At 37.1% G+C, this 19,120-nt stretch overlaps 1 protein-coding gene across 10 annotated transcripts in view; it reads left to right on the top strand.

The window, feature by feature from the left end:
• NRG3 (neuregulin 3) overlaps positions 1-19,120 on the top strand; it is a 1,141,239-nt gene that overhangs the window by 976,221 nt on the left and 145,898 nt on the right. For 7 of the 10 annotated variants that reach the window (XM_035724305.1, XM_035724300.1, XM_035724303.1 and 4 more), the window contains exon 4: positions 10,909-10,935. In XM_035724305.1, coding sequence (XP_035580198.1) covers positions 10,909-10,935 — 27 coding nt within the window. The remainder of the gene's footprint in view (positions 1-10,908; positions 10,936-19,120) is intronic. The other 3 variants (XM_035724301.1, XM_035724304.1, XM_027596527.1) reach the window with 1 other exon arrangement.

The following is a 19,120-nucleotide window of genomic DNA, read 5'->3' on the forward strand; positions in this document are numbered from 1 at the left end:
TCACTCCTCTTACCCATATCTTTGAGTGACATTTGTGGACCCTAGTGAGCTGTTGTCACTAGTTAGTCCCTGCAATGAGCAAATGATTTCATTTCCTCTAGAGAGGGCTTAGTTTGAACAAGGGAAAAAATGTCATTATTTAAATCACATATGGCTCTCAACCTTTTATCTAGGATTTACCATCCATCTATTAATATGAAGAAAAGGAAAATGACTTAAAACAAAATTCAAGCTGATTTGACACTAGGTAAAATTGTTTGGTTTAATATCAAATGTGCATAGAAGAACATTTCAATAATAAGAATAATAAGTGCTTAACAGCCGGAAATCCCACTACATGTGTTGAAAATTCCTTTGTAGCTAGCTGCTTAAATATTTTGTTTAGTTACCATACAAATTGCTTTATTTTATATTCGATTTTTTTCAAGGTCAAGAAATGCCAATTTAAAAAAGAAGATTTTTTAAGTGGAGTAAAATTTATGGACAACATGGTGATATTGAGTTCAGTGTAATTGCATCTAATTTTGTAATATAATAAGTTAATCAATCAGCTTCTTAATTTTGTAGCAGTAACAAATTTCAGTCTACAAAATATGGAGCGGGTGTGCATAAGAGGCCATTTGTGTAGTGAGTTCAAACAGTGAATACTTGAAAACTGGGTTTGAATCCCAGCATTGTTCAGTCACGAGTTGAGGAATCTTGTTAACCTCTATCTGCTTCAGTTTCACCTCTGATGTGGGGTTAAAAACAGCTGTAGGTTTTCATAAAATTGCTGTAGGTTTTAAATGAATTTAAGACATGTGAAGTGTGCCGAGCTACCACTGCTTAAATTAAGCCTTCACAAAATTTAAGCTATATTAATTTCACTTTCCTCATTTTCTATTTTAAGTTCCATTGGGTGAGAGAAAAGTAGAATCACAGTCTATCACTGACTCCTATCCCTTGAGGTTGGTGTCCGAGCTCTGGAAAGAGGCATGGCTCAGGCAGGGCCCAGACATCGGTGCGGTTGGAGGAGGGCAGAGGTTGTGCCTTGTGGGAATCCTGTGCCCTTCCGATCCCTGCTGGCACCTGCTGAGATGTCCTAATTACTGTCATGTTTTCAGTCTGCAGAGGTCATTGCTACATCTTGTTGTCTTCCCAACTTCATAGCTCATCTATGTCACGCTGTCCATGACTGTGCCCATCAGGTGTGGAGGGAATAAATTGGTCTGCATAGCTCTTCCTCCCTGGCATATCTGAGGCCCATTTGTCAGGAACCTGTAGGCATTCCATCCTTCAGGGTGAAGCTGACGTTGGGAGAGCAGTGGGCATGGGCTGCTCTGTGGTCTCGGTGCCTCCCAGGGCTGTCCTTAGGAAGCTCAAGGCAGTCCTATTTGGGGAACCTGTTTCACTTCCTCTAATTGGAACAGTGGATATAGTAAGAAGTGCATGGTTTGCTGAAGCAGGTGTACATGTTTCTTGGGCTTTCCTCCTCTCTGCCCTTCCTAGAAAATCTCTAACATACTGACCTGTGGGCGGAGTCTGACTCTGTCTGTACTATCAAATCTATCATTTTATATTTCAGTTCCTTCCAGGCCAAGAAATTGCAACTCAGAAACTTCCTTTTCTCTTTTTTATTGTGAAGACCTTTTCTTTGTAAAGCAATGGAGGAAGGGATAGAACAAACTACCAGCCACAGAGATCACCTGGAGTGAAGCTTCAAAAATCCTTGCAGTTGTATAGTTTTTCTTGATTTAATCAAATGTTCTCTCTGTGCCAGGAAGATCTCAGAATCTATAATATAAAAAGAAATTAAGTATCATCTTTTTATTAAGTCATGTACTATCATTTGGGGGGACCTGGGCGAGTAAACAAGTAACTCCAATAATTAAGGTAGGAGTGTGATGACACTTAAGAGCTCATACACTTAAAAGATTCTGTGAAACGCTTTCTCTATTGGAGACATTATGTGGGAAAAGACATGCTTTCCAGAGTTTGCCAAAGGGCACATGCAAGGTGAGGCATTGGAATTGGATAGTGTGAAGGTAGGGCTGGAGAAGCGGGCTGGGGTTGGATCATTAATGTTTGATGTACATGGCCTGCAAGGCAAGGTGGAAAGTTTTCTGTGGGTGAGAGCAGCATGAGTTAATGAAATCAGATGCTCCCATCTTGAGCAGATTCATGCATGTCTCTAAATCTTAGTTTCCTCCACTATAAAATACTCTCTCTAGGAAGGATGCTATCAGGATGCGCCAGGAGGCTGTCATATAGACTCTCAGGTATATATCATTTGTAGATGGTAGTTTAGAGGAATGATGCTGTAGATTCTGTTGATTTGCCTTGTTAATGTCTAAGTGATGTAAAATTAGAATTTTCTAGATTCATTCATATTCAGCTTCTGACATCTGCACACCATGTTGAGAAAGTAATCTCACTAACTGGACGCCCAGCAGAATGATTATTTCCATTAAGTATCTAGGAAATACATATAGTTATCAAGTCTATGGAAGAAGGTAGTGGGAGAACAAGGGGAAGAACTTCAAAGTACGCGGATTCGATTGAGGTCCCAGCTAATTATGGGCAAAATTAGATAATGGTTTCTTCCATTTTTTTTAAATAAAGGAGCTTCCCTTGATTTTTCTTCTCTACTAAGAATAATCCAGCTACTCTGGGGGAAGCCGTTGTTGTGAGAAGGCTCTGCCAGTTTAATTTCTATTTCTTTATTTCTATTAAATAAAGGCAGCTTACATTAGTCCTTATGTTATTAACTACTTAATGGATTTGGGAAGCAGGTAGCAAAAGAAGAATTGTTCTTTGCATTTAAATGAGACAAATAACACTTTCAGCTGATTATGCATTTAAGGAAAAAAATTTCATCCTATTGCTACATTTTAAGTCTGCAAAAGTAATAAATTAATCCATTAGCGAGCCCAAGTGTGTCTTCTGTTGTGCTCATTATCAAGTATTCCCAGGTGTTCAGGGCTTTATAAGTATAAATTGATGTGGCTTTTAAATTCGGTAACAGAAATATCCAGCGTAAGGATCGTAAGCTATGAAACTATTCCCACACCATAGCTTTTGATTAAAAAAAAAAACTTACAGAATTAAATATTAAATTAAGATGTTCCCAATATTGTAATGTGTTATTTTGTCAGAATGAAGCAATGAAACACAATTAACAACAGAAACCATTAGGTTGCCACATTTTCTTCCCAGTTGCCTGATTTTATGTATCATTTTAGAAGAACCATACCAAACATTAGGCACCATGAATAAATGCATTCAAACAAATAAACTGATTGATTTATTTGGATGCTCATTATCCATTCATTTGTGTATTTAGTCAACAAAAATGCTTTGAGCAGTTAGTACTTGCTAGATAGGGAACATAGTCCAGAAGAAGGTGAGATTGCTGGGTAAATGACCACAAGATAGAATTGAAAGAGCAAAGTGTTACTGGGAAGGACACCACTCGAGGTATTGTCTGAGCTGAGTCTAAAAAAATGAGCAAGAGTAAGCAGCGCTTCCAAATATCTGGAGCCTGAGCTGAGTCTGAAAAGATGAGCCAGAGAAAGCAGCTTTCCAAATATCTGCAGCATGTTGTGTTGAAACACTTCCGTTCATTCCCTAGGTGGAGCTGAGTTTGTGTATGGAAAAGAGGCAGGGGGTGAGCGTAGAAGTGTGGAGCACGATTGTCATGCACGGCTATGGAGAAAAGCCTCCGCCAAGGCTTTTCTTGCAAATTTTCCTGTGGAGGCTTTTTTCCATAGCCTTGCATGACAATCGTGTTCCACACTTCTACGCTCTGTAATTCTAGTGGCTATCAAATTGCTTCTTCTTTTTTTTTTAAGAGACATTAAAATAAGAACTTCTTATATGAGTAGCCACCTGTGTGAAGACCTCCCTCGACTGAGATGGTAAAATGGGGGGAAAAAAACTACCTGTTTTTTTTTTTCCTTCCCTGCAGTTGATTCATGATTCACTGAAGAATAAACTATATAACTCCAAATATAGAATGTGTGTGTGTGTTTGTTGGAAATGCCCAGGAAATCTGGAAGACTCAGGTGGCAAATATAGCCTGATAGACAGCATGATAGTTTAACTTTGTAGTTTATTATCGAATAAGCTTCCAACATACGTGCTTTTTTTGGCCTTAGGCCAAAACAGTTACTCCAGCCTATCATAAATTGCACTTTCTTGGCCACCGCTCATTTTTTCCTGATAATTCAAATGAATCCTAAGTTACATACAAAAATCATGTGACGATGATGTACGTATGTTGGAGTTTTTCAGGTAATAACCTGGTCATTTTTGGACTTCGGATTTATAGACCCATGTGAGTGGTAACTAAATGTACTTTGATTTGGGAAAATTTTCTAAAAACATTTGTAGATATTGTTTCTTCGATATTGAAAGAGTTGCCACCAGAGATGTCATGTTCCTTGGAATCCTCAAAAACTGAAGTAACAGAAAACAGGCTGGGTGTGCTCTGAAGGAATAGGAATATCATCTGCAGTGGGCAAAGGGGCTGACCCACATAGCATTTCATTCAATAAATATTTATTGAGCATCTACAAAATGTCAGACTCTGTGAGAGGCTGCAGTGATAACTCAGCGAGGAAAAGAAGCAACTACACTTCACCCTGGGATTTAAGATACTTTTCCACCCTAAGAATCTAGGAACCTCCAAATATGACCTTTAGGTTTTCACAGAAGCTTATTTTCTTCAGCTGTTAAATGGTGCACAGTAGCACTACCCTTAACAGGCTAATTTTTAAATTATATGAAATAATGTGTGTCGAAGTACCCATTGAGAAAATATGAGAAGCTGAGAAAGCCAATAAAATACGAGAAGATGCTGGGGGAATTACTGCACTTACTTAGTGTATTCAGCTGTACAAATTTACTATCGTTAATCATATAATCAAAAAGCAGTATCTTTTTTGAATGAAGAATTCTATGCAATGCTGATTCTCATTCAATTCTTCAATCAGTTATTGTGAACATGGAATCAGATTTAAGTCTCAAGCTCCAAGATGTTTTCACTGGAAAATTCCACAAGCTACTTAGGCAAGATTCATCTTTGAGGAGCCAGCTGGGCAGGTGGCCACTCATAAACCCCTGTTGTAACCCTGTTTCGATATTTCACTGTATGAAATAGAATGCTCATCTTGAGTTCTCACGGCATCAACATGTGGCATGGTCTCCACGGCTTGCCTTTGCTACAAATGGACATTCTTATTTAGAGGATGTGAAATAAAGGTGTCTCTGTTTAACAGGAATCAGTGATTGAGCTTTTGAGAAGAAAAATAAAGAGGCCATGTTTTATAACAGGCCCATGGAAAGGAGAACGGGTCTGTGTACTTTTCTGGAAAAGTGATTTTGCTTCTCCGTGATTGATGACCTGTCTGGTGTGTGACTGGCCACAGTAATAATGTCAAGGCTTACTCTCAACAGTAGAAAAAGCTGTCAATTCTGCTATGATGAAAGAGAGAGGGGCATTGGGATGATGGAGCTAAAATGGCCACAGGATGTCCTCTGACTCAGGCACATAATGCGTGGTGATTTTGTGTAAAATTGGCCTTAACTTTTTAGATGCACAGAGGAAAGACTAGAAAAAGCTAGAACGAAAAATGAACAGGAATTACTTTTAGGAGGTAGGAAGAGAGGTGTCAATTTCTTATTAATATCATGTTTTACTTTCTAAACTTTATTTATGAACATGTGTAAATTTTAAAATTGAATGTAGAGTGCTGATAAAAATATATATTTCACAAGGGAAGGGAGCACAGAGTTTGGAATCTGACCTGCAATTCATTTCCTAAGTCCCATTAAGTAGATGGAAAAAGGATAATGTAATAATATCCCTCTCCCTTCAGGATACCAGTACCTAGAGAGGGACTGTCTTGCCGCACCCTCCAGCCTTGTGCTGGTCACCTGCCTCACCCTCAAATCTCAATATTTCAGGTCTAGGAGCGCCTGGGTGGCTCAGTCAGTTGAGCGTCCAACTCCTGATTTTGGCTCAGGTCATGATCTCAGGGTCATGAGATTGAGTCCTGCATTGGGCTCTGTGCTCAGCAAGGAGACTGCTTGGGATTCTCTCTCCCTCTCCTTCTGCCCTTCCCCTCGTCCCCCTGCACGTGCTCTCTCCCTCCCTCTCTCTCTCAAATAAGTAAATCTTAAAAAAAAAAAAAAAAAAAAAAGGATCTATCAGTTCTGCAGCAGGGCTGCAGTCATTTGTTAAGTATATTCCCAATTATGAGATTATTTGGTTCAATGTTTGGCACATATTCAGACACAACTCTTTATATACCCCTTGCTGTATGTTCAAGCACATCACTTCAATTAGACCAGCCTCATCAGAAGAGAACTCCCTAGTAACCAATGAAGAAATATTAATGATTTGCCAGTTTGGTTCCTTGGAGAGAGGGAACCTCCCCTCCACCTAGCTTATATTTGGCACTTTATCAAGCAACTACGGGTGAACAAGTAAAAAAGCCCTGTTTCTACAGTGCCTGAGGATACATGAAAATAATTTGTTCTCTTAAGTGGATTCAATAATTCCTCCCTGAACATTTCATTACCTGATAGTTTTGTAAAAATTTGCTTTTCCTTCACAGGGAGGGCAAGTGTAAACCCTGAGTATATGTAACTGGTGGTTAAGAGTCCAGCTGCCTAGTTTGAATTCCATTTCCACCATTTACAACAATGCAGTGGAAGGGAGGTTTGGGCCCGTCTCCATGTCTCTGTTCCTCATCTGCAAAATGAGGATACTGACAATCCTCTAAGTCTGCAAAAATAACATTTTAAGCAGTTCCTGGCAATAGTAAATGCTCAGTAAATATTAGCCACTATTATATAATCAAAAGGGGTGATTATTCCAGAAGAACTGCAATTTTTATATATAAAAGTTAATCAAACTCAGCCATAAGATGTTAATATTACTCAGCCATAAAAAAAAGAATGAGGTGTTGTCATTTGCAACAACATGGATGGACCTAGAGGGTATTATGCTATGTGAAATAAGTCAGACAGAGAAAGACAAATACCACATGATCTCACTGATATGTGGAATTTAAACAAAACAAAACAAATGAACAAACAAACAGAAACAGACTCATAAATACAGAGAACAAACTGGTGGTTGCCAGAGGGGAGGGAGGTAGAGGGATGGATGACACAAGTGAAGGGAATTAAGAACAGAAAAAGTTAATCAAACTGTTCAAAAGATAGAAATTGCACTTTCTAATACATTCCATGAAAGGGGAAATCAAACTGCTTTTGCTTAAGGTATATGCCTCCTCTTCTACCCCAATATCTGTGTAATTCTTGGCATGTACTTTGTTGACTGAATGAATAAATGAAAAATTAATTGATTAATTCTCATCATATCCCTCTTGTTGTTTTCATGCAGGCCTGAATATCTCCGGGAAGGCTGTTTGCTTTAAGAAATAGCCAGTGAGGGGGGTGCCTGGGTGGCTCAGTCTGTTAAGTGTCTGACTCTTGATTGTGGCTCAGGTCATGATCTCAGGGTGCTGAGATCGAGCCCCATGTCAGGTTCCATGCCCAGGCTCTCTCCCTCTCCCTCCACTCTCCCACCCTCCTTTCTAAAAAAAAAAAAAAGAAAAAAGAAAAAGAAAAGAAAGGGCAAACCAGTGAAGGGTTATGAGAAATATTATGGTTTATGTTCTGTATATGACTCAATAGTCAAAATTAATTGCTTTTCCATCATGTTCTTCATGGATTTTCATTGATCCTTTTGTGTGGAAACAAAGCTTGTTGGTTGCTTTAGACCTGTAATAATGATCACGGTTTTTAGCACTTTAATAAAATGATAGAAGTGTGTGTGTTTGTGTGTCTGTCGTGTGTGTATGCACACATGAGAGAGAGAGAGATTTTAAACAATCTTTTTATTTGTATGTTTCAGTGGTGTCAGTTTTCATGAACTTCATTACAAAAATTAAAAAATAATTTCTCTATAAAATTCAAGAATATAAATGCCACCTTCCTTGGTAGTATTTCTGAGAATTGCAACTGTAATAATTAGATGTAACTTTTCTGCATGTTAAGAGAAGACAGTTGTCCTTTCCTTAAGAATTCTACTTAACTTTCTGGCGTCTGGGTGGCTCAGTCGGTTAAGCATCTGCCTTTGGCTCAGGTCATGATCCCAGGGTCCTGGGACTGAGCCCCATATTGGGCTCCTGCTCACTGGGGTGTCTGCTTCTCCCTCTCCCTCTGCCTGCCGCTCCCCGTGCTTGTGCTTGCTCTCTCGGTCAAATAAATAAATAAAATCTTGAAAAAAATTCTCCTTACCTCTCAGTGTTTAGATAAATTTCAAATTCTGGTTTGCCTTTTCTAGTGGTCCTGAATTTATTGTGGCATAAAAACTTCAGATTGCCCTCAAATTTACCAAGCATGCCACTCACTTCTTGGTGCAATCTCCAGACTCACAAAGCCTGATTCTCCATCTCCCCCATCACACATAGAAGTGGAGCTGCCGAGGCTGTGGGAAAGAATGAAGAATGACCATTGGTTCTATTTTCTGGCAAAACAAACAGCAGACAAACAGTCATTTCTGAGCCACCTCAGCTCCCCTAGAGAGTTCTTGTTCAACCAGGCTGAGGGCCTACTGGCTTTCTAACTGCCTAGTCATATCATGGACATCTTGGTCTGTTCCCATATTTCAGTATACTTTCTTCTTCTGACTTCTTTCCTGCACATCTGTTCCGATTGTTTACAAAATTTCTTATTCCTAATCTTTTTTTTCTTCTTTTTAGGTTCATGAGGGGTAATCTCACTAAAATCCCTGTTTTTAAATACCATAGCTGTCTCTCGAGGGCCCCAAGAGCACACCATCAGGAAGCTTCTTATTCGCACAAGAACCCAAACATGGTCTTGCAACTTTTCTACAATTCTATTCTTTCACATGGCATATTGTTTCTCCCGGGAGCAAGCTTATGCGTCGTTGGCTGCCCCTTCCAATGCACACGTTCTGGTTTTCCATTATAGCACTAGTACAAAATATTAACAGCACTTTTTCTCTGTGGGCTCCCTCTGATTTCTGAATCACTTGAGAACAAAAATCCTGTCTTTTCATGAAAGTATGTTAGGTATCTATCATAGTATATAGTAAGCAGTAAAAAAAAAATGCCATGTAAAGAAAGTAATGCATCTACTTTCAAAAAAAGCATTGTTACCATCTTTTTTTTCTATAAAAGACATGTTTCAATTAATTACTTTATAAATGAACTACTTATGGGCAAATTCATAAAACAGAAAGTAGATTAGCGGTTACCAGGGGCTGGGGGGAGAAGGAAATGAGAAATTATTGCTTTGAGGGTACAGTTTCTCTTTGGGGTGATGGAAAAGTTTTGGAATTACTGTGGTGATGGTTGCACAACATTGTGAATGTAATTAATGCCACTAAATTGTATATTCAAAATGGTTAAAATGACAGGTTTTATGTTATATATATTTTACCACAATAAAATTAAAAAATGAATTATTCACAAAAAAGAAAGGCTCTAAAATAGTCAAGATAACTAAATGCGTATTTTCTAAAAAGAAAAGCTTCTTTTCTAAATAGAAAATTCAGAAAAGGAAGCCCAGTAATTAGTCTTAGAAACAAATACAATTGTAGCAATACTTTTTTTTCATGTATTCTCATTTAAGAAATACATTACTACAGCAAAAACCATCATTAAATAATTCAATGAATTTTAAAAGTGAATGAGTGAATAACTGAATGATTAAAAGAAAGCACCATTTATTTTTTTAATATTTTATTTATTTACTTCAGAGAGAGCAAGAGTGAGAACTAGAGAGAGAGAGAGAAAGCAGGAGACAGAGAGAAAGAGGGAGAGGGAGAAACAGATTCCCTGCTGGGCAAGAAGCCCAACGCAGGGCTCAATCCCAGGACCCTGGGATCAAGACTTGAGCTGAAGGTAGCTGCTTAACCGACTGAGTCCCCCAGGCGCCCCAAGAAATCACCATTTAAATAAACAAACCTCTATGGTTGAATGTCTGGGTATAGCCAGGCCGGGTTTATCACTGTGACCACAGACAGACATTATTAGTGGGTCAAAATGGTCAGCTGTCCACATGCACGGGAAACAGACATAGACACATCTGTCATGCATTTTTGATAGGAAACACTGCCAAGCTTAATAGTCCTAAGACCGACGGGTCGGACAGACTGGATTTGTGCCCTGGATCTGCCTCATATGGGACAGTGTAAGACTTTAGTCTCACTGAACCACAGGTTTCTCATCTAACAAATAAAGGGGAAAAAATCCAGTATCATGTCATTTTTGTGAAGGTGAAGAGGGCCTGGTTACGGTTTCATGCAGTTCTTTACTGGCATATTATTAACATAGAGGTCCAGATAAATTTATATTGAACAAGTAGTTATTCTACATAAAATATCATGAGTTCTGAAAATATGTATTTTTTACTTTTTATTGTTATGTTAATCACCATACATTACATCATTAGTTTTTAATGTACTGTTCCATGATTCATTGTGCATAATACCCAGTGCTCCACGCAGAACGTGCCCTCTTTAATACCCATCACCAGGCTAACCCATCCCCCCATATTCTTTGTGTGAACTTTTTTTGTTTCTTTTACTTTTCTTTTCCCATTTCTTTTTCTTTTCCATTTTGCCAAATTTATACTTAGCATACTTGGTAATTAATGCAATATTATTTCATTTAAAGTTCCAGGCCATTGGAAGATACGAGTCAGAGTTCAGAGCACCCCTAATTGTGGGCACTCTGTAAATTATCTGTCTCAAAAAATGGTTGTTAAAATAAAGACATATTCTTTGCCTTGAAAGGTCTGTCTTAGAAGCATTGAATTCTGTGTGGGATTTTTTCTAACCTTTTCTCTTTTTCTGTTTCTCTTCCTCACATGCTGACTTTGGTGTAGCAGACCACTTGGGGATTGAATTCATGGGTAAGACTAAACAATTTGTTCCTTAAATATCCAGAAAAAGCTAGGTTTCATAATGTATATAGTATTCTCCTTCTCCATCTGATTATAATTGAAATGTCTCATTATCAGATGCTGTTAGTAGTAAAAAGTGTTTTTGTCGATTTTTCACTAAGTAATGGCTGAAAATGAAAGACTTAATTACTTATTGGGAAGGCAATTGAATGTTAAGTGCGGTTCTGGAATCATAGAGGTTGGATTTGGCTCCTGGCTTTGTTTGCTCTATTTCTCAATTTTCTTATCTGTAAAATAGGGATGATAATAGTTCCTATTTTACTGCACACGTAAATTGCTTAGCACAATGTCTACAAGATGGCAAACACTCAATAAATGATTGAAAATAATAGTGATGGCTTAAAAATGTTAGTTTTGTTATTTTCTGCTCTAATTCAGTTTCCTTTTGCATGATGATTACCTTGTATACATTTTATTATCAGTCAATTTGGAGTATGAGCTATATAAACATTTCCATTTACAAAATTAAAATATTTCTTGTGAAAGTAGTTGCAGTGAATGGTATATTTTTAAAAGCATTAGGATGTCTTCCACAGGATTATTATTATGTTCAGGAACTATTATTATTGTTGTTGTTATTATTATTGTTATGTTCATAGATAATTACATTAAGAATTGAACATACTTTTCTGAGTCTATTTCATAAGTAAAATAAAAAATAAAAAAATGAAAACATTCTATGGGTTTGATATACATCGTGGTGCTAAAACGGAGCGATACTCAGGAGTTAAAGTTAGTGAAATTGAGAAGACCTAAACTTGAAATCCAAATTAATAATTCTTTGTTTCTTTGGCTTTTGTTGAAATTCAAATTTTTCTCTTATATAATATAGATATTAATACTTCATATGTGAATATGGTTATTGTGATAATATTTATGTTTAATTGTATTCATTTATCTATTCACCCATTCATTCGGCAAATAATTATCAAGTGCTCACTATAAGCAAAGAAAAAATGCAAAATATTAGAGATCAAAAAATTGTAAAAATGGACAAAAAAACTGGTCCAATGACACTTACAGTCTAGTAAGCTTACAGATAATAGGTAATAAACCATAGATATACAGTTGAGATTTTCCTAAGACCTATTTCAGGCAAGATGATATTACCTTGGACTAGTGTGATTGTGGAAGATATGGGGAAAATGATAGATATTTAGGACATGGTATCAACAAGTATTTGAGAAGAATTAATGTTGAAGGTTAGAAAAGGGAGATTATCAAAGATGATGCAGGGTTTATAGTTTGCCTATTTAGATAAAAGGTGGGCCCATTTACTGAAAAAGAGCACTGGAAGAAGAACAGATTTATGGGAAATGTTTTACTAGATTAGGTTTGGAAATGTTGAGTTCCGGGTACCTCTGGTATATTGAGAGAAGATGTCAAGTTTGTAGTGTACTGCTGGAAGTTTTTAGGGTTGATTAGAGCTTAGTGATTTAATATTTATACTGGAATTGATCTTCCCTGTTATGTGGTATTTTTCATTAGTGTTCTATTATCTGGGTATTATATCATAGAAAAAGCAGACAGCTCAATTCCTGCAGGCTTGGGGTTTTGCTAGAATAGATGAGATGAAAAATCATAAGGGCAATGAAATTCAGGATAATATTCAAATGAAGCATCATGGAATGTAAGGTAGATGTGGAAGGAAGTGACAAAAGGCTAGCTACCTGAATGTAATCAATGAGTAGTTATCGTGGGAGTACTTAAGCATGTTGTTGGCATGGGGAGGAAATTATAGTCATATGGGTCAGAAATTACAGAAAATTATGGGCAGCGTCATGTAGAAGAGTATAAATTGTGAGAAGGATACGTGGCTTTTACTTTCCTCATTTACCAGTGATGGTGGGGATTAAGAACATGGAAGTCTGAGCATCAACAGTCACTTTGTGGATAGTGCGTACTGGATCTAGTGGATACAGAAATTTGCCCCCACTGGATTGTGGTGATTGCAGGCTTTGAGAATAGAGGTTCCAGAAGTTATGTAACAGAATGACTGCATATATAGGAAACACCATATAGCTGGTAGGTGGGACTGGGCTAGCTTCAGACTCCACAAGTGGTATGGCTATGGTTAGGTAAACATAACTTGCTGCACTGATGTTAATTATAACTGTTAAAAAAAAATGGACCCGTCACCATTCTATTGGGCTTTTCCTGAGGACGTCCAATGATATAGTTATGTTATGGTAACAGTTTTGCTAGGGTACCAACATATGTATTAAAAAGTCTGTGTTAAAACATTTACAAGACTTCAGTTACTGGTAGGTGAAAAATAATAGGTAATTGTGTAGTTCATCTATATGAATCTCAAGACTAAGGTTATAGTGAGTCTTGCAAAACTTGGTGTCAAATCGTAGCTATAAAGCCTTATAGGAAATGGGTTCTCAGTGTGTGAATGTTTCACTCCGGCAGTAGAGATTGCCTTGTACAGAAGGGGTTGAGCAAGATGTCAGAAGGGAATATGTAGCATGTATACAGATAATGACAATTAATGAAGGCTTGTTTGAAATGGTGAATAGGTTAGTGAATGAACTGTTTCCACTGAACTTACTAGTTCCAGAGAGTGTTCACCCCCACCAATATTCTAACTGAATATATAAAATTCTGTTTGTTGCTTTGGGAACATATGTTTTCAGATTTAACTTGTGATTTTAGAGTCTGTATGGGTAAAATTCCTTCCACTGAAGGTTACTACCTTACATGCCAGTAATATGACCTCTCTAGCATAAATACAGCTGGGAAGCAGAAATGTAGGCATAGTCTCTATAAACTAATCATGTCAGTATATTGGAGTACCTAAAATGATCAGCGTCAGCTCTGTTTTAATGAGTTCTAGAATAGCTTTCTTTTCAACTTTCATCATTCTTACTTTGGGCAATATTACTTTCATCTTTCCTTGAGTTGGGACTCGGATCACAGACTGATGATATGAAGCACACAGCTCTTTTCCCCAAGTCTTTGTATTCCCAGTGGCCAAGTCTATGTTATTGATCAGACTCAAAAGCTGAATACTTTGTGCAGTTTAATAAATTCCTATTTAAAGCAGGAACTCCAAATCATATGACTCAACAAGAATCCTATTATTATTTAATCAACATACACTTCTCACACTTACTGTATGCCAGATGGATAAGGTACCGAAGATGCAGATATATAAGCCACATCCTTTAATGCCCAAAGGCTCTGAGACTGAAAAGAAAGAAAGCTACACATAACTGAGGTAATATTAACAGGTGCTATCAAAATGACATAGGTAAGGTACAATGAAGGAAAAAGTGAATTTTAAAAAAAGCATCTAAAGGTGTTTGGGAAATTCAGAGACAGCTTCCTGTGGGAGGAGACATGTAAGCTGAGTACTAGCCGAAGTGGATAAACTGTATTGAGTGATACCATAGTCCAAATCTGTCCCAGCTCTGTATTTCTTCCACATTAGGGTGAGCCTTGCTATTTCAGTCTCTCTATCTGGGTCCATAAGCTACCTAGAGTCACTGCTTTAGGACCGATGAAAGCATATCAACTTCAGTAAAAACACTTAACCAAAAAGCTTTTCTGAGTCGATTTATTAATTTCAAGGAATAATTATCTTATCATATAAGCCATGCTAAACCTAATGACCATAAAACTGTCAACATTCAGAAGGATTTGTCCTTAATTATATTCATGAATTTTTCTTAATGATGCTTCTGGGACCAGTACAATGGACATATCAACAACAAATACTGTCCTGGAATACGGTATCAGTTTAAAAAAATAAAGTTAATTGATTTAAATAGGGCAGGAATTTGAAGGTACACGAAAACACAAAATTGTGTTTGTGAAAAAAATGTAAAATCAGAGATTATATTGTCAGTAATCAAAAATATTTCTTGAATTAGTGACGACCTACTCAGCATGCATGCATGAGGGAAAATTGAGATTTTTAAGGTCAGATGTTCCAGTTTTCCACACAGGGTGAAAAGATCAGGAGATGGAGTAGACACACTTCACCCTAAGCACAAACACTCATTGAGAAATCCACCCAAATGTCCAGAGGAGACAGATGGCCTAAGGGCATGTCAGATTGGCCAAAGTTTGGAAGGCACATTGATCATGAAGAGGGATTTCTCATCTGAGAAATATCTCACTGTAGGGTCAGGTGCTCAATCATGGAGCGTATCATTATATCCATATGAGCTCTTTGTTATGCAACGATTTCTTTGACAATACCCTGATGCATTGGATGTTGTAGGCATCAAAGATGTTTGTATAAAAGCAGGTGCAATGCCACTTGCAAACATATTAGCAAACCACAGGGAGAGCTGAAGATTGGGAGATCTTTCATGCAAATTTCTTTCATTTTCATATGGAAAAATAAAAGGAACTCTGTCAGTTAAATGTCTTGTTTGTGATTTGACATTGTTTTAAAGATAACATAATATATTTATGCAGATTTTGATTGAGTAAACCCTAGTATAATTTTTTAAATCAAAAGGTTTATAGAACTTGGGAAAAGGAGATTTTTAACTAAAATCTGAAAAAGTCATTCTAGAATAATCTCTGTATTTTGAAGTTAAAAAAGCAAAAAGAATGAAATTCTGGGTTTGCTATAAGGAGAGGCTTAGAAATGTGTTATATTCAAACTCTGTGGTCTAAAATATGTGTATAGTTTTAGAATTGATAAGGTCATTATTTCAAACTTCACCATATATTGAGCATCTCTTCATTCTGTCATGTAAAATAGTTGTTTTAGTATATTTTAGTAAAAACTGAAGATAATCTCCTGAGAAGTGTCTAGTTTCTAATTCTGTCTGGATGATATAAAGTGGAGATATTTTCCTTAAAGCTATAATGCTTATTATGAGTGATTTGGTGTGTGTTCCTTTAAATCTAACAGGCTGGTATGTCAGTCAAATGAGTTCATGTATATGCCCCAAATTTGTGAATTGACATTAGAGACACAGAAGTGATGATTCTTTTTCTCTACGCTGAAATTTCTGACTTATGTAGAACAAAACTGTTTTCATTCATTGAATATATCATGTTTTCTTATCAAACAAAATGGTAACTTATGGATTAATGTGTCTGTATATGTGTTTGCTGAGGGGGTGCAATCAAGAATATTTGTTTACTTTTTTATATGCCCTTTACCATATTAAATTACATGAGAAATTAGATGTGGCAGAATAGTAAGTTAACATTATTTAATATTTGACATGTGCCTCAAAATTTAGATCATCTCATTGAACTTTAAAAAATAAAAACAGTGAATGAGATAGGAAGTCTGTATATCCTTATCTTGTAAATGACAAAACTGAGGTCTGTTTAGCTAAAATGTCTCTCTAAAGAGCAAGGAGATGGCAAATACAGAATTTGAACCTAAGTCTACCTTCCTTCAGAGCTCTTGAATTCTGCCGGGGCCTAACTGCTGGGCATGTCCCACAGTGAGGGCTTCGTGATCACTCTGGAAATCCTTCAAGTGGCAATGAAGTTAATCCTAAGGGTTAAAGGTAATGTTTTCCAAGTTCCATGAGGCTATAAGAATTTGGGTGATAACCCACATTATCCAAGCTATGAGAAAATGAAAACTGAACCAGATGCCAGTCTTTAGCTTTACATTCAGAATTATAACTGACAGGTGCACAAAAAGGCTCACATTGGCTGGTCGTCATAGTGTCTTGTAGGATGAGCTACAGAAATGTGTTGTATTTGAAGTTTCTTGGTAATTACAGACTGGTTGAGTGACATTAGTCAGGTGGTCTTAACTGTTGAATGCCACTGGAGTATAAGGGCATTACACATCCATCTCCTCTGATAGGAGACATTTCCCAAATGGAATAGTGAGTAGAACCATCTCCCCAATGACTTCCCAAGCTTTTGCTAAGAAACATTTACACAATCTTATTTTTTTAAAGATTTTATTTATTTATTTGACAGAGAGAGAGAGCACAAGCAGGGGGAGCGGCAGGCAGAGGGAGAGGGAGAAGCAGGCTCTCCACTGAGTAGGGAGCCAGATGCAGGACTCGATTCCAGGACCCTGGGATCATGACCTGAGCTGAAGGCAGTCGCTTACCCAACTGAACCACGCAGGTGCCCTACACAATCTTATTTTTTGAGTTATTTTTCTCTTTAGCAATATGGCCACTTCCTCTCTTTACATGATGATTTTTTTTTTAACATAGGTCCCAGTACAAGTGCTAAAATTCAGCTCCTGATCACAAACCCCTCCAAGTATTTTTCTTTTTCTCTTTTTTTTGAATGAAGAGATATCTTGGTTTGGTTTGATTGTTCTGAAGTTAGCCTCGCCATACATGTTAGGATAATATTTTGGTATTATAACATTTTGATTATATATATATATATATATGATTAATCTGATACTAGTCATTAGCACATATTTGTACCTCCAGTGGTTAGAAGTAAAAGTCTCTAAACAGTCACAACCATAAGTGAAATAAATTAAAATCTGACAGAATTTTCAGGTGAAAATAAAAACTTCCAGTGGTCTTCTTTGAGGAATGGTTACAACCAAGAGATGCACTGGAAAATATGCAGATACAGTAATTACGATCTGTAGAAAGGAGAAAATGGACATTTCTGTAAATACTTTTGTAGATCAGATTCCAGAATTGGTTAATAAAATTTAATTTGCAGACACTGAAAAAAGTATTTGTTGTGAACAATTTGGAAATACAGTGCTATTCACTAAAGGCTGCCATAGGATGACTACATTTTTGCCAAGTTAATATTATAGTTTTTCACAAAGCTGCTAAATGACTAAATTAGGAGTTTCATGTAGACTGCAGCAAAAGCTGGTTAGACTTCCATGAACTTCTTTTGTAATATGATGAAGCATAGATTATATCAATTTAGTGATAGGTAAATTGGGGACAGTGAAATGCTATATGTAGGATCAAGATCAGCCATGATTGGACATTCCAATTGCTTCTAGGGCAATGTTTTTATTACGGAATAAATAAAGCCATAGCTTAAACACTTAAAAATTTTCTGAACTTTTATAAGCGGTGACTGCTATTTTACTGGATAGGGAAAATTAAGATCTAACAGAAAGGACTGGATTTTTGGATTGTCAAATTAGACTCAAAAGAATGTGAGATTTTAGCCAGTATCAAGTTGATTACATATATATGTCAATTAATCTAAAATGTACATAAGTTCATAGTAGATTCCAAAGATCTTCTTAAGTGTGCCAGAAAAAAGAGCAACAAAGATGTTCAGATTGTCATTGGAAAGTAATTCCCACTGAGGTTAAAAAAACCAAATGGGGGGGTGCCTGGTGGCTCAGCCAGTTAAGCCCTGCCTTTGGGCTCCGGTCATCATCCCAGGGTGTTGGGATTGAGCCCCGCGTTGCACTCCCTGATCAGCAAGGGGTCCGCTTCTCCCTCTTCCTCTGCCCTTCCCCCTCTTCATGTTCTCTATCTCGCTCTCTCTAATAAATAAATAAAATGTTAAAAAAAAATGAATGTACTGTTATATTCTATTCTCCCTGACAAATGCTTTAGAAGCCAGATGAAGTTTTGCACTGGAGAGATTAAAAAAAAAAAATGAATGATGGTAAGAATATCTAAAGATGCCGGGAAGTGAAGATAATACTGGTTCTCTTCAGTAAACAGTTCAGTCAGAATGTGTGGAGCCCCTTTGGGAGCTCACGCTTACCACGCCAGAGCCACAGCGAGACAGGTAAGACAGATTCTCAAGAAGTTCACAGTTCAGTGTGGGCAACAGACTTGTAAACCAATTATTACAGTTCAGTGCAAAAAAAAGGACTTTAATTAAAGAGTCTTTGGTCTGTTTTGTTTTACAAAAGGCAAGCCTGGGGTTCCTAAACAGTTGCAGGATGTTAACATGTGTTCCATACTCATGCACATAAATAGGGTGTGAGTTCACATCCACGTGGGAAGTACTAGGTTCTCTGCTTCTGCTGCATGATTTTACAGAGCCTCCAGTACACTTATCCATCCATAAGTCTTGGAGAGAAGGCTAGAGTAGGCAATATTTTCTGAGTATTTTTCCAGAGAAGCATATTTTATAGAGCTAGGATTTCAGAAACCATACTCATAAATCCTGCAAAAAAGGAACACAAAGGAAGGAGCACCCACATCTCCTTAGAACATAGAGACATCCTTATGTGGAA

This window comes from Zalophus californianus, chromosome 15 (genome assembly GCF_009762305.2).
Source record: "Zalophus californianus isolate mZalCal1 chromosome 15, mZalCal1.pri.v2, whole genome shotgun sequence".
NCBI classification, from domain to species: Eukaryota; Metazoa; Chordata; class Mammalia; order Carnivora; family Otariidae; genus Zalophus; species Zalophus californianus.